At 40.8% G+C, this 25,165-nt stretch overlaps 1 protein-coding gene across 3 annotated transcripts in view; it reads right to left on the minus strand.

Annotated features, from left to right (window-relative positions):
* Prkg1 (protein kinase cGMP-dependent 1) overlaps positions 1-25,165 on the minus strand; it is a 1,233,235-nt gene that overhangs the window by 27,847 nt on the left and 1,180,223 nt on the right. For all 3 annotated transcript variants that reach the window (XM_063271952.1, XM_063271955.1, NM_001105731.4), the window contains 3 exons: positions 21,731-21,827; positions 1,555-1,694; positions 33-122 (listed from right to left, as the gene is read on the minus strand). In XM_063271952.1, the coding sequence (XP_063128022.1) occupies positions 33-122; positions 1,555-1,694; positions 21,731-21,827 (327 nt within the window). The remainder of the gene's footprint in view (positions 1-32; positions 123-1,554; positions 1,695-21,730; positions 21,828-25,165) is intronic.

Consider the following 25,165-nt stretch of genomic DNA (forward strand, 5'->3'; position numbering starts at 1 on the left):
GAAACATGGCGGAAAAGATTTAAATCTCCTACCTATCCCTGAGAATAGTCCAGAGTTCTCCACCTAGGCAAGCTTCCATCAACATATACAAGTATTTGCTGTCTTTAAATGTCCGGTATAGCCTGTGAACAGTAAGCAAGAAAACAAAAGTATGAACATTATTATCTTCTAAAGCATTCATTTTTAAGTTGGTGAATTATTTAATTGACAAGCATATATACATATACATGTATATGTATATGTATATGCTATAATAAGGTTTTTAACACATATAGTTAAACCAGAGTACTAAGCACATGTATCATGTATTTGTAGTACAAAGTTACAGAGACACTGGTGGACTATGTTCTAATATAATGTTCCACTTGCATAGTTGAGAATATTGCATTAAATATTTCAAAATAGGTAAGAGATAATTTACAATGTTCCTATCATAAACACAAGTGCTCAGCTCGCAGTGTTTTGACCCACTAGTCTTGGTGTTTTGTTATGAGAATGAGGGCCACTCATGTCTACAGGAAGCCAGAGTCCTCACCAATGACTCATAAGCTATGGGGCTACAAGCTTCTAGAGCAGACTAGTCTAAATGGGTATGCATGTGTACGTTTTTTTTTTCTTTTTTTTTCGGAGCTGGGGACCATGTGTATGTTTCTTGATTCAGCTGATATTCCAGTCATGGCCTTGAGCAAAACTTACTGGTCATAAGCACGTAGTATGTAGCTATAAAGTGTATTTTCTTTCATACATATAGGTTGTAAATAGTTACTTAAATTTATATCTTAACTTTTTATGAGTGTTACTGGCAACATTAACTATAAAAGTTTCTCTTGCATATAAAAACTCTCCACTATGATCTTATTAGTGCTATGAAAATACTGGAGTGGACGGATTAGCTGCCATTTCATTAAAAAGAAAAGAAAAAAGAAATCATGTATAAGCCCAGTGCTCAGTGGTTGCAGAACCCTGCAGTTCACTGCACAGCCAGCCCAGGAAGTCAATGAGCCCCTGGTTTAGTGAAAGACCACATCACAAAAAGTAACGTGCACAGTGGCTGAAGAAGATACAGGCATCAGTCTCTGGCTTCCACACACATTGTGTGTACATTTGAACATAAAAACACATATCCTCCACACATACACAGATATAAATTCTTCAAAAAAATTAACACTAACTAGTCTGATTTTGGTATTGTTTTGTGTGTTCTCAAGTCTTAGAGAGCTATGACAGGAATGGAATGTTAAAAGTTGATATCTATTTTGTGAAAAATATCCTTTTTCAAGAACATGAGAATATAATTCTTTTAAAAAATATACAGTCAAGCTTTTTATTCTTAGAAAAACTGAACAATCTTCTCAAAGTTTCTCTCTCTCTCTCTCTCTCTCTCTCTCTCTCTCTCTGTGTGTGTGTGCGTGCACGCGCGCATGCATGTGTGTATGAGTGAGTGAGTGAGTGAACATGAAATACACACATGAAGGGTGAACACCGTTAGAGAGAATGCTAGAGTTGATTTGCCACTTGGAGCTGGCACACTAATTGTCAGGGGTGTGCCTTTACCTCACGATGAAATCGGAATGAGCCCCCTGCATGATCTGCTTCTCTGAGCGGATGTGCTCCTGCTGTCTCGTGTCCACAATGTGTCGTTTCTTGAGGATCTTCATCGCAAATGTTTTAGATTCTTCACTCTTCAACTGGACCTTAAAGACAGGCAGAAAGGACGCATGAACGAAAGCCTTTGGGCTTAATAGGGCAGACTGTATCGCTGTCCTAAAATTAACAGGTTCCTAGAGGACCCAAATGACTCCCAACTACCACCCAAGTCACACGGAGGATATCCTGTTAGAAGGGCAGAGTTTACAAGCCACAATGTACATGCAGCCTCAAACCTCACTGTGCTGGATCTTATGAGTTTCAACTAACTACATCCAAATTAATTTTGTACCCCCAGGAACTGGGAAAAAAGGTATACTTCATGTTTCATTTTACTTCATATAATGAGTCTGAGTACAGTACTAAGTTTTTCCTTTCAATTCTATTTCATATGCTGGTGGCCAAGTGTGATCATAGGATCACACTCCTCTTCCACAAACATTTCTAGAGTTAAGTTTAGTGATTAACCCTGCTCCCTGCTGGGACTGGGGAGGCCTATGTCATACCTGCTATTATCCATTTCCTTTTGCAATCTTTTCCTTGCCTCCGGTTAAAATATACACAAAAACGTTTTCCCCACAGGTTTTTGAAAACCACTTTTTCCTTTCCTCCATCAAACTCCGTGGCACTAATCTCCTTCGATTTTAACTCTTGACCCTTGGTTACATGCACTGAAGATCAAATACAGTGAGCTTGCCTGTCATACAGCCCATATGGCTCCCTGTGCCTACACCTTCTCTTAGGTGGGCTACAAGTGTGTGTTCAGGCTTACAGAGATCAACAAGGAGACTAGCAGGGTGAGGAAGGGCCATGATGGAGATGGTCAGTTAACAGTAGTCAAGGGAGCTCTCACTGAGTGTGAGAACTGGAACCTCACAGCATCATTCACCAGCAATTATTCAGACCCCAACAAAGCTTCGAAGAAATAACATGGCGAGTCTTGGCTGAAGCATAGTTTAGTGAGTTATTGTATTAGCGAGTGAAGGTTTAGTGAGTTATTGGTATAGTCCAAATGAATCCAGCTGTCGTTCGTAATAACATACAAATGTGGAAACTCACTTCTACAAGGAATTTGGACAGACCAAGAAGATGGAATGATGCATGAGCTGTTGTGAGAAGAATAAAATTCTAAACTTTCCAAGAGGAGAGAAAATGTTGTCTTATCCAGATAACAACGAGATTTCTGTGCACCCCAGATATCCAACTTAAACATTGTATTCTTTATTGGTAACTTGGGCTTTTCATTTCTGTACAGGGTAGGAAAAGAGATCAGCACTGAGAGCTGTCTAGGTTGTAATTCTCACCCCTCTCAGTCTCTTGACCCTTGGCCTAGTTGCTTAACTGCTGCAAACCCTAATTCTTGCCAAAGACAATAGCAGCAGTTGCTGTAGAATTACTGTGATCCTAAAGGAGGTTGTGTCAATGATTTGGTGTTTTTTTTTAATTGGTTATTTTATTTATTTACATTTCAAATGTTGCCCTCTTCCCAGTTTCCTCTCTGCAAACTCCTCTTCCTGTCCTGTATGGCAGTTTATATCAAGTAGGGATAATCAAATGTTGCTTTAAAAATATTCTGCCCTTCCACAGAAGTAAACTTGGCGTACGTGGATTTAATATAACTAATCAGGTAAACTGGTAAAACCAGAGCTGAAACTATGCACGTGCAAGTGTTATCTAAGTTCACTGACCTATGAACTGGCAGAACTGGGTTCATATTCAGGCCATTTGGGGCCAAGGCATGGTAAGTGCACCCAGATTTTCCTCACCTGGATATAAAACTAAACAAAGGTAGAAGGATCGATGTTTACAAATCCGAGTTGAATGGGAAATGCTAACTCTGACTGTAGGTGAAAAATTGAACCATGTATTTATTGGTGTGTATCTTCATAGCTGTAAATGGGTGATATCACTATCACCAGGGACCAATCAAAGCCTTGTTACTTGGGATAGTGAGATAGCTCATCAGGTGAAGGTGCTTTCTGTCCATCCAGACAGCTTGAGTTCAGTCCTTGGAAACCACGTGGCAGGAGGGGAGAACCCTGAAAATTATCCTTTGATTTATATACATGTGCCATGGCATACAGACCCTTCCACATATATACATGCATACATACAAACTAAAAATAAGCAAATGAATGAAAAAGAAGAGGAAAGAAAAAGCCTGGGTTATTACCCTAGTCATTTATGGTGTCCCCAGTGGGCTTGGGACACAGTGGGTTGCTTGAGTCACTCAAGAAGCCAAAGTGGGTAGCAAGTGGTTAATGAACATGGAGAGGAGGCTGACTTCATAGGAAGTAAATTGAGTCCCAGCATGTTTGTGTCTGTGCATGTGAGTGTGGGTACCCACAGAAGCCATGCGAAGGACAGAGGTATTTGATCTTTGGAGGTGAAGTCACAGGTGGTGGTAAGCTACACCCCACAACTAATGTGGGTGGTGGGAATCAGACTCAGGTCCTCTGAAGGAGCAGTTGATGCTCCTCAACTGCTGAGCCATCGTCCAGCCCTAATTCCAAATTCTTGACCTAGGAAGTGGGAGTGCCTAAGAACTACCACCGGGGGCTAACACAACACAGAGAGTCTCCTGCTTAGGTTAATTCCCTGAACAACACCCAACTAATGTGTTCACAGGACCCCTTCTGGCAAACCCACAACTTTCCCAAGACCCCCTCACGGGTCTTTCAGTCAGCATCATCTCTATTAGAAAAACCGGAAATCCTCTGAATGTCTACCGATAGGAGCTCGGGAAAAGAAAATAATGCAATGGCCGTGTAACGCAGCTGTAAAACTGATGTTAGGGTAATGCTTGGAATATATGAGTGGACAGCATTAGTCCCAAGGCAGTGTATAGTTTATGATGCCATAGGATATATGTAAATGAGCACATACCCACCTATACATATATCTAAGGCATTTTTTATTGAAAGGACAAGCTGAAGATCAACATGCTCACAATAATTTTTCCACTATGGATATTTTTGGTTAATACTTCCTCACACTTGAGTACAGTTTGTTTCTTCTCCGAGTGCCATTCTGTCTCTTAACCTTCACACTAACATACAGATTGGAATATCTTTCTAAAGCCCAACTGTACTTCATAACGTCATAGTCCTTGAGTTCTTTTCTGGACAAAAGCCAGTAATTTAGTTCTACACAAGTCCGTCAGAACCCCGAGAGCAAAGGGAACTCCTCAGTCTCTGAGGCAACATCACAGAGCCCAGTGTCTGGGTTTGTTTCCCTGACAATGCCGCAAGCCGAATGTCACTTGTGTCTGTTCCTATTCTTGTCACAGTCCAACCTCAGTGCTGCTAAGACATAAAAGTCAACAATAAAAATATTGAGAAGCAACTTTTAAAACCATTGATGCTTAAACCATAAGGACTTTACTCTCTAAAGACGTCCAGAAGGAAGTACGAATAGCTACTTTACTTCATACAAACTGAAGCAACGGATGGCTTCAGACAGAGAAAGGGGGCAGCTATCTGAAGTAACTAATAGCAGTGTGACCTAAGGAAACTGGAAGGGGTGGCCACAGCATACACTGTGCATGTTGTCTCAAACACACATAAAAAGCTCCTGAATCTTTTCCAGGAACATTAAAACAGGGCCATGTAGGCAGAGGCATCTTAATTATAACGAATCCAAAATAGAAATGGCAAAATTTTTTTTCTAAGAAAATAGCACAACTTTTTAAGCAAGTGACTTCGTATTACATTGAACACAGTAGTTGGGTTTTTTTTTGTTTTGTTTGGAAAAATTGGCTTTTTTTTTTTTAAATCAGGGAAGAAATGGCTTTATAAAGAACTAGGAGCATTCTTGCAATTGTGTGATTTAAGTAAATCATATTTAGTAGAAATTGGGATGATTTAATGACCTCATAGTAATAAACCATTTTTCTACAGTAGAGAGACAAGCAAATCCAAGATACCCGCACTGAGGGAAACACATCCTAAGCCAGCAGATTCCCTGTGCCAAAGTGCCACAGTGTTTTACTCCACTTACAGTTAGGCCTTAGAGCAGATGCTGTGAAGTGATCTGAAGGCCTCAATAAAACCATCATCAACTAGGAACACCCACAAACAAACCACTACACTGGAAATGTAGAAGCGCCAGATTTTTTTTTACCATCACTTCCCTGTAATTCCCGCCTAATACTTTCCAGTCAGACACGGCCCATAGAGTACAATGGAAGAAACAATGGAAACTTCATGCTGCAGGTGAGATAGGAATCCAGCCACAGCAGTGTGCAGAGAAATTAGAAACATTACCCCAAATTCGAGAGGGAAGAGAGGCATGACAGGATCCTATAGGTTTTATATAGATTTATGTAGGATGGTTTTATGCAAAGACATTGGGTGTAATTCAAAGTTGTAGTGTAAGAAACTGGGTCAGGAAGGATGAGACCTCAGATAAAGAGAGCAGATGCATGGCTGACTGGAGCTGGGCTGGAGGGAGAGGCAATGGGGCTCTTTTTCTCTCCTGAGAGACACAGCCAGCATACAGCAAATACATAGGCGAATGCCAGCAGCAAACCACTGAACTGAGAATAGGTCCCCTGTTGAAGGAATCAGAGAAAGGACTGAAAGAGCTTGAAGGGGCTCGAGACCCCCATATGATCAACAATGCCAACCAACCAGAGCTTCCAGGGACTAAGCCACTACCCAAAGACTATACATGGACTGACCCTGGGCTCCAACCTCATAGGTAGCAATGAATAGCCTAGTAAGAGCACCAGTGGAAGGGGAAGCCCTTGGTCCTGCCAAGACTGAACCCCCAGTGAATATGATTGTTGGGGGGAGGGCGGTAATGGGGGGAGGATGGGGAGGGGAACACCCATAAATAAAGGGAGGGGGAGGGGTTAGGGTGATGTTGGCCCGGAAACCGGGAAGGGGAATAACAATCGAAATGTAAATAAGAAATACTCAAGTTAATAAAAATGGAAAAAAAAAAAGAAAAAAAAACACAAATGTCCCTTGAATTGTGCATGCACAGTAGAAAATGTTGAGGTGTGCACATTGTACCTCAATGGAGCGGTTTAAGAATTTTAAGAGGAGGAAAAAATCAGAAAATTACCTATCTATGACTTCTAGTTCTTTTATCATGATACACCTACACATTTAGCTTGTATGTTAAAGAATCATGTGTCAGATAGACATTTCCTTCTCTGCCTATCTTGTTTTCTTAAAGATTTATTTAATGTATATGAGTACACTGTAGCTGTCTTCAGACACAAAGAAGAGGGCATCAGATCTCATTACAGATGGTTGTGAGCCACCATGTGGTTGCTGGGATTTGAACTCAGGACCTCTGGAAGAGCAGTCAGTGCTCTTAACCACTGAGCCATCTCTCCAGCCCTGTGCCTATCTTTTTATCTTCAATATATATTCAGATGCTACCCTCATTTGCTAAAAACGTATTTCTTTTTACTCAAATTTTGTGAAGCCTTGACACAGGTTTAAAAATCAACATGGATTCAAAAGCTTATAATCTCCAAAGAGGGGATTACGAGTCAATTTAACTCAAATATATAATTGTTATAAAATTCCTTATAAATGACCTAGTCCAATTAGTAGTTCTTTGCTACTACTTTAATACATTTTTACTTATTTTAATGTAATAATTCTATTCATTCTTTGAAGAACATTCCCCACAAGATACTGTGATCTCATTGGCTTCCCTCTCTGCCCCTTAACTCCTCCCAGATCCATCCCATCAACATTTTTAATATATGATTATGTAAAGCACGTTCTCTCATGCAATTTCACCTGACCTCCTATAGCCTCTGTTCTGCACTATGAAAGAGTAATAAAGGCAGATTTACAGATCTCCTGAATCAGACAAGACATGGGGACACTCCCTCAGCATTTCAAATGTGCGACATAAAACTCGTTACTTGTGTCAGAATTTCTCACATATTTGCACATGTCAACTAAAATGGATATCTGTAAATGTGTGGGTGGCGGTTTTGTTTTTGTTGTTTGCTTTTTGTATTGCAATTTACACTTAAATTGGTAAGGATGAAATAATAAACACTGGCAAAATGTGTCTGAATTTCACGGAGTTTTACTTTCACTGAGAATGAAAAGACCTTTATGGCAATGATTTGGGTCACTCTGGCCACCAGATCCTCACACCTGCCGGGCGGGGCGTATTTACTGCAGTCATGAAAGAACACAGCATGACGGAAGTGCCCAGAAAGCATTTATTCTACAAGTTCGTGTTATACTCCTCAACATTTCCTAATTAGAATCGCTAATTCTATTAACCCAAGTAGTGATCATCATAAACTGTCTTTTTCATCTAAATGTATTCAAATGTGGGGTGTCCTTAGAAAGTTATATCCAACTTAAATGTCAATATCCTTATGTCCCAACTACTTTCCTCTGTGTCAATGTAAATTTTAGGTAATGCTATTTGGCAAAATGTGCAACATATAAACTATCGTTCTTTAAATATAAATATTATAATATATAATATTCAATAAAAAACTTGTGGCATTTTGAGTGGCTCATTTTTCTTCATCAAATAATCAAATTTTCTTTCCCCCAGCAAAGACTTTGATGTCCGTATGTAACTTCACAAATATAAAGAAATGCTAAGTTTATCAGCATTAGCAGCTCTTCTGCCCGATTTTAAGCCAAACACTTCACTGTCCCTAACTCTGTTCCACTCATTACTAAACACACTAAGCCCTCACCTATGTGGAACTGAGTATCCAATATGGACAGTTCAGTTGCTTTCCCTTGCTCTTCTTGAAGGTTGACAATGAGTTGAAATGGAAAAGAGAGAATCTCTTGTTGCAAAATTGAGCTGTCGTTCTTGCATGTGGCCAGGTAGCTCTGGAGAAGATTTGTATTTTAGTCGCAAGGCCTATGCACTGCCCTTGAGATTCTAATCATTATATACTAGAAAGCTTGTAATTAAATAGGCCTTCGTTCATCAGACAACAGATCTGACCCCAATCAGATTTTTTTAATGTAGTACTTAGCCTCAATTTTACTCTTTCTGACACTTAAAAAATTAGGAAGATTTCTTTCTGCTGCTTTCATGTTTCATTAAGTATTTGCATGATTTTGTGTAGAGATATAAATGAACTTCAAGTGTAACGGAGTCAATTCAACCAGTATTAACCAGTATTGGCTTAATCTATGAAAAACAGTTATGTTAAACACCTGCTGTGCACTGTGCATTAAAGTTGTAGTGAAGACCATACAGTGGCTGTCAGTGCTTTAACTTCTTTCAAGGCCGCTGGCAGAAATTAAAGGCTAGGAACAAACCTGTCTAAGTGGCAGACGCATTTATGCACAAGCAGGAACTGTTTAACCCCCCTGGAAAGAAATACACTGGCCATCGCTGACAGCAGGTACCAGTACCGTACAAGGTGAGTGGCGGTGAAGAAACGACAGTTTTGAGGAAAGAGGAAACTTTCTAGAGGTTAGCAGGAGACAGAGTCCAGAGCCTCTTCCAGAAGAATTAACTCCAACTGGCTGCTCATCCAGCGAGAGAAAATCCAGTCACAGGACAGGGGCAAGGATCCTTGCTTAAGGTAAGAGTCTTGGAAAGTCTGTACTGTTCTTTTAGCAACAGACATTTTGAAGAGAATGGGAGAGGGGTGTGTGGAAAAGAAAACTAAAGAAGAAGGCGAAAGAGGGGAGAAAGGAAAAAGTGAGAGGAGGAGGGGCGTGAGGAGAGGAAGGAGAGGAAGAGGAGGAGGAGGAAGAAGAAACTGAGGATGAAAGCGGTCCATGGCAATCACATCCATAGATCAGAGATATGAGGCGGAGGAAAATCCTCTCTTCCAACAGTCATCAAGATCAGCAAGAATCCATTTTGGAAACTGCTGCTGAGTCAGCAACTTAGTGCCACCCCCCACCCCACCCCCGCTGAGGAAAAGGTCCTCTCAAACACCTCCTGACTTAGGGAACCTGGTCCCCCAATCTGTACGGGGCTGCCTGACCAGAGGAATACCGCTAGATAAGGAGTAAAAACTTCATTAGAATACCACAGAGCTCAAGTAGGTGGAAGTCATGTCTGAGGGACATTTGGAGCCAACATGTAGACACGGGCTTTGTCCAAATGCTCTGCCCTGTGGCATACTGGCTCCAAGGCATTCGCTATGTGATTTCTCCCCTCAGAAACTACCAAGGCAGAGGCTGCACTCAAGGGTGCCAAGGCAGGAAACTTCAAACAGGCTCTGCCCTCCTGTGCGCTCTTTCTTCACAGGGAAGGCCAATTTAGCTCTGTCCTCTTCTTCCTGTAGCTTACTTTTTAACAGACCTTTCTGGCTGGCATTTGGGGTACCCCTGCTTCTGTTTTAGGGTGTCTAATTACATTTCCCTACTTCTGCCTATTTCTTCTCCTTCAGCCTGAACTACCTTAATGGCTCTTGCTGTCTTTATTAACTCCTCCACCGCCCTCTCTTCTGTGTTTTCTCCATCACACTAAGACTGATTTCCAACAGTAATAATTTAATTCCCATTCTACCATTAATAACACCTGTCATACCAGACCCATCTTGTTCATTAACCACCTCAAAACGATTGGATTTGGAGATGTGGTTTTAAAAGCAATTTATTATTAGGCCTAGCCATAGATTGTGGTTGCTTCTACAGACAGCATTTTATTCTCAGAGTCACACTGAGGACCAAGCCTGACTCCCAGAGCACACTGTGTATGCTGCTGAGTTAGCAGTCTAGCAGACAAATGGAAACCCAATCTTATTACAAACCAAGTCCTACTATAGCACTGCAAATATCTCCATGGAGATAATAGAGGTGATTAAAAAAAACCCCAAAAATCCAAGCAATGATACAAATCCTGGTGGACATGTCCCAATACAACAATACAAGAAACATGGAAAAAAAAAAAACCAATGCAATGTGACTCTTCCAAACTTGCTGATACCACAGTAATCACATCTAATAAGAAAATTAGATGAAATCAAAAGGAAGAGAGAGAGAGAGAGAGAGAGAGAGAGAGAGAGAGAGAGAGGCGCCAAATGGCCCTTATTGCAGATAATACAATCCTGTACATGAGACCCTAAAGGACTCTGGTAGAACTTAACTGATGAATTCGTTAAGCCAAGAGGCAGAATACAGAATCAGCACACAAAAATCAGTAGTCTTTCTATGTAACAAAAAGCATGGAGAGAAAGATACTAGGCAAGTAATCCCATCCATGGTGGCTTCGAAATGAGACAAGAATCAACTTAGCAGAGGAAGAATGAGTGGATTGGCTAGCCCAACCCCAATAGACAGATCTACACTATGGTTCATGCTTAGGAAGCACTGCAGAGGAGAGGGCATAAAGACTGCAAGAGCCAAAAATAACAGCAGGGCAGTGGTTAAACAGTATCTCCTAGAAACAGCTGAGTAAATGGGGCAGTCACAATGGCAATATCCCGGACATGCTCACACAGAAGGGAGAAAGATCGTCCACCGGGACAAAACTTTCAAATAACACAGCAGTGCCATTTCCGTGCCTACCATCAAGTCAAGATGGAAAAGAGATACCTATGTATCCGTTACTGCAGGGTTATTTACAGTGACCAAGTTATGGAATCGGCCTTAGGTATCTGTCAACAGGTGAACAGATAAAGGAAATCTGTGTTTATATCGAACGGAGCTACTCAGTCATGAAGAAGAACGAAAAACATGTAAAGTCAGTGCAACTGACTATCATGTTATGTGAAATAAAAAGACACAGATGAATAGTGCGTGTTCTTCTTATCACAGGCATTAGAACTCTTTATTGAAACGTAAAATCACATGTGTGTGAGTGTGTGCAGGTATGTGTGAGTGTGTATGTGAGTGTTCATGTGAGTGTGCGTGTGTGAGCGTGAGTGTGGATGTATGTGTGTGAGTGTGTGCATGCACATGAGTGTGTGCATGTATGTGTGAGTGTGCATTACAGTGTTCATGTGAGGGTGCGTGTGTGAGCGGTGAGTGTGCATATGAGTGTGTGAATGTGTGTATTGTGAAAATAGAAGAGAGATAGAGGGAGAAAGCATGGGGAAGAAGGAAGGGAGATCCTTGACAGAGGGAGGGATGGTGTATGAATACTGCAAAATTACAGGCTATACTTGAAAGAAACTGTCTTTGTGAAACCTCTATGCCAGCATAAATTTTAAAAAGAACAGTCAGTTGGCTCATAAAGGTTCCTGACTCCACACTGTCTTCAGGCCAATAAGCTCTGTGCTATTGACTGTGGGGGGGTGCTAATGTGAAGGAGATTATTATTAATTGGTAATACATTAAACATATGTGTAAAACTTGTATATGGTTGATAAATCCACCCAAATTCACACAGCACCGTGGCCTTTATTCTCTTCCAGAAAGTAAGATTAAACCTATTTCTCATATTGAAATAACCTTGTTATAAAAGCTATTTTCATTTTAACTAAAGGTTACGACAATTTTCCTCTTTACCAACACACATGGAGGGACCATTTTCCTCTTTATGGATAGGATCCTCTTCTAAACGTGTTCAAATAAAACTTTCACGGATGAGAACTACATTTGGGGATAAAGTGAACTGAGTCAGAAGGGGAGTGATGCTTGTTTCCGGGAGGAATGCCCACCCAAGTAATGTGTCAGTCCCTGTGCAATGAACAGAAGTAAAGCCATGCTGCAGTTTACACAGTTAGCCTTCTCATTGTTTTGAGAAAAGGTCTCATTTAGCCCAGGCTGGCCACAAACTAGTTACTCTTATCCTCCTAGGAAGCAGACATTGTTTGAAGGCTAGAATCATGTCTGATATTGCTACCGTCCAGATAGACTACTGTTTGGTTTGTTTTATAGGAGTGGGGTGTAAATGAATTTTTGTTGAATGTGTTATGTCCATACATGAGCTTGGAAAAAGAAGTAAATTTATGATGTAGGAAACAAAAAAGTATATGCTGTATAAATGCTAACTTTGAGATGAACTGTTTTCAGCCATGGAGAAATGCATCCAGGGCCTTACATATTTAGAGTGGTTTTTCTAGGATCACATCTAAGTTTGGAAGGGAAAAGTTATTTTAAGATACTAATTTTAATTTGCAATTCCATGATGACTAAGAGCTTTGAACAGTTCTTCAAGCGCTTCGCAGCCATTCAAGACTCCTGTGTTGTGAATTCTCTGTTTAGTTCTATGACCCATTTTTTGATTGGGTTGTTTGGTTTTTTTTTACACCAATCAGAATGGCTAAGATCAAAAACTCAGGGGACAGCACAGGCTGGCAAGAATGTGGAGAAAGAGGAACACTCCAGCATTGCTGGCGGGATTGCGAGCTGGTACAAACACTCTGGAAATCAATCTGGAGGTTCCTCAGAAAATTGGAAATAGATCTACCTGAAGACCCACCTATCACACTCTTGGGCATATACTCAAAATATGATCCACCATGATGCAGGGACACGTGCTTCACTATGTTCATTGTGACCTTATTTGTGATAGCCAGAAGCTGGAAACAACCCAGATGTCCCACAATGGAATAATGGATACAGAAAATGGGGTTCATTTACACAATGGAGTTCTACTCAGCTATTAAGAACCTAGCATGCCCGTCCTCTGAGAGGCCCAAAACACAGCTGACATAGACAGACGCAGATACTTAAAGCCAACTAATGGACTGAACTCTGGGACCCCTGTTGTTGAATTAGGGAAAGGCTGGAAGAAGCTGAGGAGGGTGACCCCATAGGAAGACCAGCAGTCTCAACTAACTGTGATCTCTGAGGTCTCTCAGACCCTAAGCCACCAACCAGGCAGCATACACAAGCTGGGCCAAGGTCCCCCAACAAATATACAATAGAGAAGTGCCTGGTCTGGCCTCAGAGGGAGAACATGCCTAACCTTTGAGATACTTGAGGCCCCAGGGAATGGGGAGGCCTGTTGGTAGTGGGGAACTTGAAGACAGGGGGTTGGAAGAATAGGATAAAGAACTGTGGGAAGGTGGAATGGGATGGGGTTAATGACTGAACTGTAAAAAAGATTAAAGATAATTTTCAAAAAGATTAATTTTAAATAATTTTCATGAAAAATACACTTCAATGCATAGATAGTAAATTTCCATAAATTCAAAAGATGTGTATGAAGATTAATTGTATTTGCTCTCCTTCATGGAGCCTGAATTGTGTTAACAGTTATTAATGCAGAACTGAATGGATATCTTATAGGAACAAGACACATTAACTCATTCTTATTTGCATCTGTCAAAGAACAGCTAGATTTCACTTTCTGTATTTTCTGCTTAGAAACTAGCCTTGTTGAGACCAGTATAACAATTCGCTTCTTATCTTCTTTCATGAGTCACATGTCCTTTTGCCAGAAGTTTGTCCTTCTGCATCACCTACTGTCGTCCTTCCTTGGTCTCCTTTCTAAATGGTAAACTGCACCACACAGAACAGTCCACATATGAACATGAGCACACTACAAGCTGGGATTCATATGTGAGTAAGCATGTGTGAGTTTGTATGTTTCTGAGTGTGGGTGACCTCACTAAATAGTACACATTCTATCTGTCCACTTTCCTGTAAATTTCTCTTTTTTAAATGTATGTCTTTTTTCTATTTGAAATTTAGATTTATTTACTTGTTACTTATATGAGTACACTGTAGCTGTCCTCAGACACACCAGAAGAGGGTATCAGATCCCATTACAGATGGTTGTGAGTCACCATGAGGTTGCTGGGAATTGAACTCAGGACCTCTGGAAGAGCAGTCAGTGCTCTTAACCACTGAGCCATCTCTACAGCCCTCCTATAAATTTCATGGTTCAATTTTCTTTACATCTTAATAATATCCCACTGTGTGTGTGTGTGTGTGTGTGTGTTTATGTATGTATGTATATATGTATGTATGTATGTATGTATGTTTTCATTAAATATTTACTGGTTGATGGACATGCTGGCACAAATTTTGTGTTATTATAATAGAGCAGCAATTAAACATGTGTGTGGATATTGCTATGGTGGGATATGGAGTTCTGTAGGCATTTGCCTAAGAGTGGAATAGCTGGCTTGCATGGTTGTCCTATTTTTAATTTTTAGAGTGTCCTCCAAACTGACTAGCATCATGGCTATGCCCGCTTCACCCTTACCAGCTGTGAATGAGGTTCCTCTCCCTGTCCTGATACCTTTTCTAACATTTGATAGTCATTTTGATTGGGGTGAGGTATTCTAGTTTCAAGTCTGCCATAGAATTTCTCTTTTTGTCCTAGTAGATAAACCAGAAAAATATAATTGACAGTAAAATGTAAAAAGCCAAAACGAAGACCCATAGCTTCAGAATGGCCATTCTGACTGTATAGAAAAGTTCATGGTAACGCATTGAAGTTGGAACCAGCCATATGTTTGTTTAGGGGCTACCTGAGTCTAGCTGTGTAATGGTTTCATATGTAAAGTTACTACACTAAAATGATTTAATGGAATGAAAGAAAAAAAGAAATAAGGGAGTATATCTTTGTTCTGTACCAAGTGCTGCTCTATAAGTGTCCTTCGGGCTGAACCTTGATTATTTACCTGAATGCCTTTCTCCTCTTTAGGAATTAATACTACCAATCACAATTACTTTTCAAATTTTATTTTAGAAACAAAATAAATAATTTCATAGTGGATCTTATGTAAGGGAGAGTACAGCCGAACGAAGACTGTATCAAGGTTAGGTAAAGTTGCAATTTCCAATTTCTGTTGAGTATGAGAGAACGCAGGAGAGCCCTGCTACCCAGGAACCCCACAACTATCCCACGTCACTACTGCGTGGGTCAGGTCAGCAGTAGGAGCTCATAGTGAGTGTTTTCATCTCACTAGGGCTTTCCCTTTCCCTTAAAGGAGCAGATTAAGCTCCTCCCCTTTAAGAGTGATGAAATGAAGCTCTGGCAACGGAGTGCCAGGCTTATCACTTCACTTCTTACTTAATCAACTCTGTCTATTTTGTTCCCAGTTGCTTTTCATGGGCCTCCATGCCTGCCTGCCTTTGAAGTGCATACCAAGGAAGCCTGGAAAGCAAGTGGCGTGGATATCATTGGCAAGAGTACAGGACTCTACCACACACATGTGCCTCTCAGAGCAGGATGGTTACTCCAACTCACTACTATATCGCTCCTCTGTGAAGTGAACTTCAGGATCCACAAACCGAATGAGAGATTCCCAAGTACACCCTTTGGCATGAGTCTAAGTTTTATTTTCCCATTTAGAATTCCATGGTTTAAAAATGGTTATGGGGCGAATGGCTGTCACCCAGTGTCCTGCACCGAAACCCATTCCTTACTGAGAGTTTGACTTTGCACTTTAGAAGAGAAATGGATACATAAGGAGGTTACTTCGGGTACACACAGGTCGGCATGGGGAAGACTGGAAACTGCTTCCCGTCATTTCTCATGGTAGAACAGAACATGAGAAACTTTAGTGATTCAGGGGAATTTAATAGCATCTATTGCCTACGGTCTCCAGACTTCAGGCTTTTACTCTGAGAGAAGAAATATGGCCTAGCAATGGGCAGACAAAAAAAGATAAGCTGTTCTATTCTAATCCCTCTGTGAACACAGCTGGAGTGATAAGTGAAGATGTTTTTATGATCATATCTTAATAATCAGTGTCAATTATCATTATGAGAAAATGACATTGAAATGCACTGACCAAAGATAATATATTATGGTACTATGGTGACTCCAATTCTTTTAATCATCACAACCTCATGAGGGACACGGTCTATTTTTATCTTAATTTAACAGAAGAGGCAACTGAGGACCAGGAGAGTTAAGAAAATGACCAAGCTGGTAACAGGGAATCCAAACATCTAACGCCATATTTTTTATCATGTCATATTGTCTGACTATCTTTCCTCTACAGTCATTTTGCCACAAAAATAGGAGCAACAGATTTAGAGAAAAGGGAATCTGAATGACAGAAACAATGGCATAGCATTGTTATGGTTAAGGAGTTTGTCATCACAGCCATTCTGGGTTGTTCAGTTCAAGCTCTTAAACTTTAGAAATTTTAAAAAAGTTATTCTCCCCCCCACCCCGTGTGTGTGTGTGTGTGTGTGTGTGTGTGTGATGGGGCACACTCATGCCATGCCCTTGTGTGCTTGTAGAAGTAATAGGACAATGTCATGGAGTCAGTTCTTTCCTTTCACATTGACTGGAGATCAAGCTCAGGTTTCAGACTTCCCCAATTTTTTTTTTTGTTGTTGTTGTTTTTTGCTTTTTCTCCCCATGTTGAGCCATCTCAGAACATTGTTTTTTATTTTTATTTTTATTTATTTTATTTTATTTTATTTTTAAGTCGAGGGTTGTGATGGTTTTAATTGTCAACTTGACATAATCTAGAATCACCTGGAAAGAAGCCTTAGTGAAGGACACTTTAGAACAGCCTGGCCTCTGGGCCTGTGTCTGGGGAATGTTTTGATTATATCCTTTGAGGTGAGAAGACCTGCCCACTGTAGGTGGCACCAATTCCTAGGCAGGAACTCCTGCACTGAGTTACCGTGAGAAAGCTGAAATATAATGCAGAAAATACAGCTTTATATTTTGGGTTTGTATATTAGCTAAATATAGTCTGTTGGTACAGGAAATCTTAGGACTACAGAATAAATTAATATTTAAGGTAAAAACTATGGACATTGACAGGTTATAAAGTTGTGTGTCTGACTGTGGACAAATCTTTTCTGAGAGCAGGTACCTCTGACCCCCATCTCCCAAAATGGAACAGATTATGGATGTTATTAGAAAGAAAGGGGACACATTTTCACATATGACTTTTAAAGCCAATCTGATTATTTTATAACCATTGCACATTAGGATAATTAAGGTATTCTTTAATTTCCTTATAGTGGTACTGAAGGCATAAACATATGGCATACATGAGTGACATTGCAAACAGAATTGGTTTTCTGGAAGACATACAGTAAACACATCACACTGAACACGTTACAGAGCTCATTAGTTAAGAACATGGGCAAAACATAAGATAGAAGGCAGATAGCAGAAAGTAGGCCGCACTATGAATAAAATTTAAATTTCTCATGATGCTCTCATCTCCACAAAACAAAAGTCAGTTATTTGGAAATTCTCCCAACGGAAATACTCTTGCACCTAAATTTATCTAAACTGACAAAACAAAAATTTAGGGACTCTTTTTTTTTTTTTCGGAGCTGAGGACCGAACCCAGGGCCTTGTGCTTGGTAGGCAAGTGCTCTACCACTGAGCTAAATCCCCAACCCCAGGGACTTTTTATATCTCATTGGAGAGTTTATAATCTCAATTCTCGGAAATGTTTAGGATACTGCAATGCAATTTTGCATTATTTTTTAAATGTCCTATACTTGATTATTATTGGTAAATAACAATTAGTTGGCTCAAGTTGTAAATATTACATACTTTCAAATATTAATATGTTCAGAACTGTGTTTCCATGTGTTAAAAATCCATGCATTTTAGATATTCTGCATGCTCTCTAATACATTTTTTATTGCATGCTCTCTAATACATTTTAGGACGTGAAAGATCACACATGCTGTGACTACTTCTGAGTTTAAGGACATGTTTCTGATCTCAGTGGATGCACTGGCTCTAATGACCCACTAAGGATTTATGAATATTGTATCAGCATTTTGCGAATTAGCTACATTTTGAGTCTAGATGAATGCTTTGGGTTTTCTTTCATTCTTTAAAAAATACTTTAGATTAAATGTGCATGTGTGTATTTGCATGTGACTTCCAGAGAAGGTCTCAGATTTACTGGACATAGAGCTAGAGGGGTTGTGAGCTGCCTGATACGGATGGATGTGGATGCTGGGAACCGAACTTGGGTCCTCTAAAGAGCAGCAAACCCCTTTAACCGCTGAACTATCTCTCTAGGCCAGGGGCATTGGTTTCCTTTAAATATCTATTAAAAAAATCAGTCAACTATAATATCCAAGAGGAGAAAATCAGGTGGTTGTGTATAATATCTTCCCTGAGATGGAAATTATATATATTATATCACATATAATATATATATCAATATACAAACATGCACAGTGTATAAATGAACATACCTAGATTTGGTCTTTTAAAAGTATATTTCCTGGGGTTGGGGATTTAGCTCAGTGGTAGAGCGCTTGCCTAGCAAGTGCAAGGCCCTGTGTTCGGTCCTCAGCTCCGGAAAAAGAAAAAAAAAAAGAAAAAGGAAAAAAAAAGTATATTTCCTTTTATATGATTAAATCTCCCCTAATTTTGTGTCTATTTTTCATTTTCTGTAAGTTTTCAATTTTCAAGCCAGTATTGCATTTTTCAACTTGAAGTGGCCTCGTGGCTGTTTGCAAAGCTATTGTAAAGCAATCCTTCAAACGTTCTCACACAATCTCTGTATTTCACAAAATTGGCAACTTGAAGTGATTCTCCAGAAATTCGTAGACATAATGTTGCCTTTTATCAAGTAAAACAGTTATTTCATTGTCCCTGGTCTTTACCAGAGATTTTTATTTGTGTGTGTGTGTGTGTGTGTGTGTGTGTGTGTGGGTGCGCGCGAACTTGTGTGTGTATGTGTTTGTGTGTGTGTGCTTGTGTGTGTATGTATGTGTGTGTATGTGTTTGTGTGTGTACGTGTGTTTGTGTGTGTATGTATGTGTTTTGTGTGTGTATGTATGTATGTGTGTGTATGTGTTTGTGTGTGTGTGTGTGTGTACCCACGCGCGTGAGCACCAACACGTATGCAAGTGAGAGCATTGTGGAGGCAGAAGAAAGCATTACATCATTTGTCTTTTTTCTTTTTTTTTTAGGAGCTGAGGCCCGAACCCAGGCGCTTGCTAGGCAAGCACTTTACCACTGAGCTAAATCCCCAACCCCGCATTACATCATTTGAAGGCAGGGTCCAGAGTGAGTGCTAAGAGTTGCTTCTGGGGTTGGGGATTTAGCTCAGTGGTAGAGCGCTTACCTAGGAAGCACAAGGCCCTGGGTTCTGTCCCCAGCTCCGGGAAAAAAAAGAACCCCCCCCCCAAAAAAAAAGAGTTGCGTTCTTCTGACCATGGAGCCATCTTTCCCTCCCTTGCCCATAATCCTTACAACTTGTTTTAATCTATATCAAATACCCTCCAAACCAGGCTCTAAGGCAGTGCTTCTCAACCCTCCTAATGCTGAGACCCTATAATACAGCTCCTCATGCTGTGGTGACTCCAACCATAGAATTATTTCACTGCGACTTCATAACTGTAATTTTATGACTGTTACGAATCCTAACGTAAATATCTGATATGCAGGATATCTGATACGTAACCCCTTGGAGGGGCTGCAACATGCATGTTGAGAATCACTGCTCTGAGAACTAGTAGGGAACTGTCTTCCCGTCCTCCTCTGTGTCCCTGCGCTTCAGAGCCACACCGTGCAATCATAGTCCTGCCACTGACCTTCATTAACCATTAAAACTTGTCAAAATTATAACTTGTCAAACTCTTGAAGAAACTGCAAGGCTCCATGCTGGTTAGGTTTTTGTCATCCTCACACAAACAGGCATCGTTTGAGAAGGGCAACCTCAACGGAAGAATTGCCCTCATCAGGTCTGTCTAGGGCACATCTGAGGAATTCTTTTGGTTAATGGGAGGGCCCAGCCTTAAGCGTAGGTGATGCTGCCTCAGGCAGGGGCCATGAACTTGAGAGGGAGGGGATGAAAGGGCTTGACGGAGGAAGAGGGCAGAAGGACTTAATGTAACTATCTTTAAAAGAATGATAATAATCTAAAGCAAGCAAGACGAGCAAGCCAGGAAAAGCCAGCCAGTAAGCAGCCTTCTCCTGTACTCTGCTTAGTTCCTGCCTCTGGTTCCACAGAGAGTTCCGAGAGTCTCTCCTCCCTAAGCTGTTTCTGGTCATGGTGTTTATTACAGCAGCAGAAACTAGGGCAGGCTCCATTAACTGGTAGGAAAAAAAAATTTTAAAAGCAGGAAGATTTGACTGTCTGTTTTCTGTACCCTTCCTGGATCTTTATACCCATAATTAACAACAACCAGAGCCCCGCAAGTGCATTCTGGACGTTGGTGTCTGAATTAGTAGTAGTTATTATAAAAGCTTCAGCCCGCGTTGCGGGAAGTATAATGCCGATTCAGGGGAACACACCTTGGTTCTAAGGCCTTTTCGAATGCTTCTGCAAATGACATTTTCCCTGTGTCAAAGTCAGGGAGCCCAACCGCGATGTAAACAAACATCAAGAATAGCTCTGGCTCACTTGACTGTTATGGAAGGGATTCCTCCTGACCTCAGGTAGCAACAGTAACTGTTTACTGCACTTTATACAGTGCTAGGGACTTCCCAGCACACTGTACTGGAGTCTCCTACCTGGGACTCCCCCACTGGGAGTGACTCTGTTCTCTAACTCCACCGCACTGGAATGCAGCCACCTCAAGTAACCAGGATATACTTCCTTTCTTAATGTTTCTTGCAAAAGTCAGATTTTAAATTCCTATTTCTAACAAATACAAAATAGAGCTATGTTCTTATGGTTTTTTTAACACCACGTTCATGCAATGTGCTTAACAAATGAACTTGGACAGAAGTGTCTTTACCATGTCCCATAACGTGTATCCCTTCACCTAATGATGTAAACCACATGAAATTTATATAAAGTGAAATACACTATACCAGGCATCCAAACCATTATCACTATTATTTAATTAGGTTCTTACCATGATAGGATCACAGAGTTACCACCACTACATTTAGTTTATGTATATAAATATGCACATATCTAATATACTACAGTTTCTCTTCTGTGTTTACATTTAAGATCATTTAATCATGGCATAATTACATTAATAAGCACTGTTCAGAACTAAGGAAGGAAGTGAAGGTCATAGACAATCTTGGGGGCAAATAGTGTTTTAAGGCTCCTCATTAAAGAAATGTGTTTAACGTTTACTTAGTACGAAGAGCTCACTACGAGGTAATCTGCAGTTTTTTGAGTACACTGACTGCATATCCTAGCCCATGCTGTTAACCAGTCTCGGACATGCCTGTATGCAGGTGTCTGCTTCTGACTAAAGCCATGATGGCTAACAGAGAGTTAACCCAGGGGAGAAAATGTGAGGGGGGCAGAAGGGGGAGAAAAGCTTTGAAAAGCATTTAAAGAAAATTCACCTACCAGCTCCACTCGTCCGAAACCTCCCACTCCAAGGGTGTCAATGATGTTGAAGTCAGACAGCTTCAGGTTGGCGAAGAAGGCAGCTTCGGCTTCATATCTGGATTTTTTGATGTGAAAAAATGGAAATTTCTTAGATGCGCTAACACGAGTACTACGTATGAACGTACTGGAATGGCAAGACTGTGGCACGGGCTTTACCCGCTTCAATTCCATTTTGCTTTTAGAGTCTGCGTTTTTCTCACACTCATAATTTTTTGGTCCCAGCTGTATAGAATAACATAGACTTGCACTTGTTTTTCAAAGGAGAAAAGATATACAGAGTATCCAGTGCACGGCAGTCAAGTGACCGCTACGGCCCAGTTATCAACTCAGTCACATCTTGGTGTTTTTTCTACGGGTCTTCTTGCGAGTGTGGATCGTTTGAGCTGTTCTCTTTTGGATTTGTTTTGGATGTTTAGGGTTTGCTGGGTTTTGGTTTTGCTGTCCAGCTTTTATATAGCAGTTTCTCATTAGTTTCCCTTATCCACAGAATGACAGTGTCTTCTATCAGTGTTTATCTGAAGGGGCGGGAGCCAGAAACAAGTCGGGGTGTCTCTGGAGTGAAATCACAGCCAGGTTTTAGAAAGAAAAACAAAACAAAAAAACCACCAAACAGATCCCAAAAGCTGAGGGCCGAGGTGCAAATGTCTGAAGTAGAAACTCCAGGAGACTCATAATCACATCCCTAAGGAAGGTCTTTCCTTGGCTCACATCTGTTCGCTGACTCTCTGCTCGCCATCCCAGGGTCTTCAGGTCTGCAAGCCTCTTATATGAGTGGCAAGCAGGGAGCAGCGTCCAGGCCTCACTGCACAAGTGTCAATCTGACAGAGGCAAGAGGCCAAAATGTGCTTCTGTCCAATGAGAAAACCCGAGTACGAGTTGCTTAAAATAACACCCTGCTTAAAGGCCCTGCTATTTTTAGAAAGGGCAGGAAGGCTTAAAGTGGAGATGATCAGCCCACTAACTAAAGCCGGGTCAGGAGATCACTCAGCTGTCTCATGATTGAAGTGTTGAAAAATCACTATGTATGACCTTTGACCTTCAGGCCAACAGGGTTCCATCTAATACTGTATAATGCACAGGCATGAAGAATATACTTGAGGAAGTGGTACGAACACAGCTTGTGCAAATGATTAACTCTAACACAACAACCCAGCACCTTTGGTGTTATGCTGCAAGGCATTCTCTAGTATAACCCAACACACCTTTAAACATTATGTCGTAAAGCACACGATGGCTTCTTAGATAAGATTTCAACTCCCTTCAATTTACAATTACAGGGTTATAGCTTTTCAACAGGTCCCCCCGTTGACAGACAACTCAGAGTGGAGGAAAACAGACCGAAAAACACTAGTCTTGGTTTATTTGCTTATTGTGTGAATTTGGCTACTTTTGAACCTTTGTAGACAAAGCTGGTGAATCCAAGAGTGTTGGCAGATTTCGCCCACTCACTACCCAATCTAAAGGTCACCAGCGCAGTACAGGCCCTGAGTGGCTGGAATGGAACTTAAGGGACAAATGCGCATATCTAACATTCCAAACCCGGCTGCTTTTGGAACCTCCAGCCCATTTAACCAGGCAGGGGCAGAGTTGACTCCAACAGGTGTTTCCAAAGGACATCTGCTGAGATCAGACTCCATGAGGGATAGAGGCCCTGAAGCATTTCCTGGTTGTCTAAAGGAACACAGCCCTGTGAGCATCTCTCCAGCTTTTGGTTTTTGTTTTGGAAAACAAAATCTGTTCTTTAAAATGTCGAGATTTTTTTTTTAAAGGAAACATTTTGAAACCTTCATACCCGATGCTATTTCATCAGCCTCAGAAAACAAACATGAAAAGGAAGCTGAGAGGGAAAACTTAAAAAAACCAAGGGTTGGCTCTGACGTCTCAGCTAGTTGCTGAAGTTTTAGGATAGCACATCAACTGCGGGTTCCTTAATTACGGCAGTCGCTGCTTTCCACTGAGGTTTTGCTTTGTCTTTGCTCTGCCTGAGTTCTGAGATTACATAACCCAGGCTGGCTTTAACCTAGTGAGCTTTCTGCTTTAGCTTCCCCAGAACTGGGATTATACATGGGTACCACCAGATTAGGATAATTGATAATTTTATTAATTCAAAGTGACATCATTCAGAATAAAACACTACTAAAATGCCATGTCAGAACCAATAATCCTTACCTATTCATAAAAGGAACATTTTTGAATAGTAATGTGCTTGCTGGATATACAGATCTCAGGAGCAAAAAGTGCACACTCAGACGATTGCATTACTGCCCTACATCTGTATGTCCAATTTATGGTATTATTCCTTAAACCCTTGAATATACCCCGTGACATTTGACCTTGTAAATTTAGGCTGCACATGCATCAGAATGAGTGATTCCCAGCTTCAGCAGATCACCAGAGCTGCCTGAGCCTCTTACCCAAGTGAAACAGTTACTTGTAGGGCTGGTTCTCAGAGTCCCCACCGTGAGAAACTCCCCATGATTCTGCTGCACAGCAGAGCCCAGCCCCATAGGTCTGAGTCTTCTAAAAGCTCCAGCCTGCTCCTGTAGCAACCCAGAGCCTGAGCTCAGATTAAATTAGACCAGAGGGAGAAGTTGCTTCCCAAGGAGCCAGGGGTGGTAGAACCTGGCAAGAAGGGTTGGGTTCTTTTATTTTGGTCCTCCATCACTTTGGCTATCAGCTCAAAAATGTTAACAGATGAGTAATAAGGGCTGGTGAGATGGCTCAGTTGATAACAGTACTTGAAAAACATGCCTGACGATCTAGGTTTAATTCCAAGAACCAACTTCTAAAAGTTGTCCTTTGACTTCCACACGTTAAGTATTTATACTTATCCAGGACAGACAGACAGACAGACAGACACACACACACACAAACTCAGTCATACACACACAGTCATACACACATACAGGACAGACAGACAGACACACACACAAACACACACACAGACTCAGTCATACACACACAGTCATACACACATACATACTTCCTCACACACACACTCACACATACATGCATCCTTATACATTAGTATATACCTACCCCCCCACACACACTCAGTCATACACATACACAGTCATACATACACACACACTTCCTCACACACACTCACACGTACATGCATCCTTATGCACTAGTATATACATACCTGCATATACACATACACACACAAACACACATACACACACAAAGACACCCACTTTCTTAGTAGACATTTTTCTTTAGTTATAGGAATCCCTTAGCGTATATATGCTTTCATTAACTATAAGCATTGCGAGTCCCAATATTGTCCCTTGTAATCATAGTTTGCTACTTTTTAAAAATTACTTTGCTAGTATTATTATGCAAAATTTTAGAAATGTTCTCCATGTGTTCAATAAACTATCCCTGCTTGAT

Source organism: Rattus norvegicus, chromosome 1, assembly GCF_036323735.1.
Source record: "Rattus norvegicus strain BN/NHsdMcwi chromosome 1, GRCr8, whole genome shotgun sequence".
In the NCBI taxonomy this organism is placed as follows: Eukaryota; Metazoa; Chordata; class Mammalia; order Rodentia; family Muridae; genus Rattus; species Rattus norvegicus.